The 3,476-nt window shown below is 36.2% G+C and overlaps 1 protein-coding gene across 1 annotated transcript; it reads left to right on the top strand.

Annotated features, from left to right (window-relative positions):
• Positions 1 to 303: 303 nt before the first annotated feature.
• Positions 304 to 3,245, top strand: LOC109221278 (the record flags this gene model as incomplete). The annotated part of the gene is made up of 6 exons (XM_019385743.1): positions 304 to 430; positions 1,012 to 1,106; positions 1,191 to 1,507; positions 1,595 to 1,652; positions 2,284 to 2,448; positions 2,493 to 3,245. Coding segments are annotated over exons 1-6 (1,515 nt in total), but the record flags the coding sequence as incomplete, so codon positions are not given.
• Positions 3,246 to 3,476: the final 231 nt, after the last annotated feature.

The raw sequence follows: 3,476 nt of genomic DNA, 5'->3' as shown, positions 1-3,476 counted from the left end.
TTACTTCCCAAAGAGTTATGGAGGAAGGAGAGCTTGAATTTCGTCTATGGAGGGTTAAAGAGAAAAGCTCCTGTGAAAAAAAAATGAGAAATCCCGTGCTGCTACTATTCTGGACATAAAAATATAACTGGGCGTATTTACTCTATGCGATCGCAGAAGGAGGCTTGCGATCGCATAGGGGAAGGGAAAATTGACCACTGCGATCGCAGAATGGGTCATGCGAACGCATAGAAGAAAAGGGGCTATGCATACCGGGGTTGGTTTAATGAAACACGATCGCGGAAGCTTAATGCGATCGCAAAAATGAAGGGGCTAAGGTACGCGATCGCAGAGGAGTTCATGCGATCGCATAGAACAGAAAATGGGCCTGATCAATTAACCCTACGCGATCGCAGAAGAATGTACGCGATCGCAGACACCAGCAACAGCAGTTTTCTGCAGCATTCCTAAGGCTAAAACCATCCCAAAACACATCCGAATCACACCCGAGCCCTCGGGGCTCCTAACCCAACACATGGACTAACTCAACAACATCCTACGAACTTAACCGTGCGATCAAATCGCCTAAATAACATCAAAATCCGTGAATCAAGCCTCAAAATCATCATTTTCATTTCAAACTTCTTAAACTTCTAACTTTAGATATTTAGGTCCGAAACACGTCAAATGACGTCCGATTTCGACCAAACTTTACAGAAAGCGCTTAACACATATTTAAGACTTGTACCGGGCGTCGGAACCAAAATACGAGCCCGATACCATAGTCTTTTAATCAATTTTCATTTCCATTTTCTTAAGAATTTCAGAAAAACAATTTCACAGAAAAATTCATTTCTCGGGCTCTCGACCTCGAAATTCGACTCCGGGCATATGCCCGAGTCTCATATTTTTCTACGGACCCTCCGGGACCGCCAAATCACCGGTCCGGGTCCGTTTNAAAAGAATCTCCATCAATAATATTAAAGGAAAATGCATCACTGGATGATGTAAAACTTGGTTCTGTTTTTCAAGATAAAAATGCCATGATTAGATGTTTTTGCTTAGCAGCTATAAAGGAGCATTTTGAGTTCTATGTTAACAGGTCAAGTAACACGAGATACTCTTTGGTATGTACTGATTAAAAGTGTACTTGGACTGTTCGAGGTTCAAGAATTAAGGAATCAACACTTTTTAAAATAGTTAAATTTCAGAGAACACATGAGTGCTCAGTTGATATTCGAAAATCAGATCAAAGGCAAGCAACTTCAAATGTGATTAGAGATTACGTGATTGACAACTTAAGAGACATAGCTACTGAGGTAAAACCTAAGTTTGTCATTTCAGAGATGAAAAGAGCACATGGAATTGATGTTGGTTATGGAAAAGCATGGCATGCTATTCAAAAGGGGTTATCTTTGTTAAGAGGAACAACTGAACACAATTATGAGCAGCTGCCATCATATTTGTATATGATGGAACAAAAAAATCCAGGATCATATACAAATATTGTGAGAGATGAAAAAAACAGGTAAATTTCTTATTTATGATAAGCTTTCTTTCCTGTAAATTATACTAGGTGAGTTCTGTTCAATCTATTGTATTTTATTTTGTCCAGTATATTATACAGGATGTTAGTGGTTGTCGTCCAGTATATTTTACAGGATGTGTGTATTGTATAAGCTTTCTTTCCTGTAAATTATACTGGATGAGTTCTTTTTATTTATTACTTTTTTTGAGTGATTTTTTATGTCCATTATTAAATACGGGACATAGTGGTTTAACAGTATATAACTCCAGTTTAATATACAGGAAACAAAATATTAAGTTATGTATTTCAATTTTATTTCATTTTGTCCAGTATATTAAACAGGAAGTTAGTGTTTGTCTTCCGGTATATTTTACAGGACGTGTGTATTGTAAAAGCTTTCTTTCCTGTAAATTATACTGGGTGACTTCTCTTCAATCTACTGTATTTGATTTTGTACAGTATATTATACAGGATGTTAGTGGTTGTCATCCAGTATATTTTACAGGATATCTGTATTTTATAAGCTTTCTGTCCTGTATAATATACTCGGTGAGTTCTGTTCAACCTAAAATTTTGTATTTTTAGTTTATTTTATCTAGTATATTATACTGGATGTTAATGGAACTCCAGTATGTTATACTGGAAGAATATTATAAAGTAGTTAATTTTTGTTTGATGCCCGTAAATTTTACAGGACGTGTGGCTTGTATGAGCTTTATCTCCAGTATATTATACGGTGTAAGTTAACTGAATTTTATTTGCTTTTCTTTTTACAGGTATTTTACATGTTTTTTATGTATGGGGCATCAATTTTTGGGTGGAAGTATTGTAGACCACTAATTGCTGTTGATGGAACATTTCTAAAAAATAAATATAGAGGTGTTCTATTAGTGGCTGTTACCAAAGATGCAAATAATCAGATTTTTCCTATAGCTTTTGGAGTAGTGGATAAAGAGAATAATGAATCATATGAATGGTATTTCAGGGAATTAAGAAAGCAATTGGGATTCGTAATGATTTAATGTTCTTGTCAGATCGACACAAGGCTATTGCAAATGGAATTGCAAAGGTTTTCCCTGAGTGCTACCATGGAATTTGCATCTATCATTTAGAAAAGAATCTGAAGCAAAGAAGAGTGAGAAACACTGTGATAAATCTCTTTCAAAGTGCTGCAAGAGTATACCTTCAATCAGAATTTGATGACTTCATGTCCCAAATAGCTGCTGTTGATAAGAAAACTTTCAATTATTTGATGGAGGAACCGCCAAGAAGGTGGGCTCGTTCACATTGTCCCAGAAGAAGATATGATATGTTAACAACAAATATTGTTGAGTCAATGAATAATGTTTTAAGACGTTCAAGAGAATTGCCAATTTTAACAATGATGGATTTCATACAAGAAAAATTGCAAAGCTGGTTCTATGAAAGAAGGACACTTGCAGAAGGAATATTCCGTGATATATCAAATTGGGCAGAAGCAACATTGGAAGCAAAAATTCAACCAGCTTTTACATTTAGAGTATTGCCCATTGATAGACTCAAATTCAATGTCAAAGAAGGTGGTATGGAATTTATTGTTGATCTAGACAAAAGAACATGTGATTGTTCTGAATTTCAGCTAGATGAGATGCCATGTGAACATGCAATTGCTGCAATTGAGAGTATACATCAAAAGAAATCGGCCTTTTGCTCAGCCTATTTTTCAAGGGACTTTTGGTTGAAAACGTATGAAGGGCAAGTAAATTGTGACGACCCGACCCGTCGTATCATGTGTTATTGCTCCGTTTTCCCCATTTCATGCTTCTTCATGTTTCGTTATCGGTATGTGGTGTGTTAGAGTTGTTTTGGATTGGTTTTGATAAGAAATGAGACACTTAGTCTCTTTAAGGAAAGCTTAAGTTGGAAAAGTCAACCGAACGTTGACTATTGAGTTAGAAGGCTCGGATGTGATTTCCGGTGATTCGGTTAG

The sequence above is a fragment of the Nicotiana attenuata genome, unplaced genomic scaffold (assembly GCF_001879085.1).
Source record: "Nicotiana attenuata strain UT unplaced genomic scaffold, NIATTr2, whole genome shotgun sequence".
Taxonomy (NCBI): Eukaryota; Viridiplantae; Streptophyta; class Magnoliopsida; order Solanales; family Solanaceae; genus Nicotiana; species Nicotiana attenuata.
The sequence above is the reverse complement of the archived record's forward strand: the minus strand, read 5'-3'. Positions and strand labels throughout refer to the sequence as shown.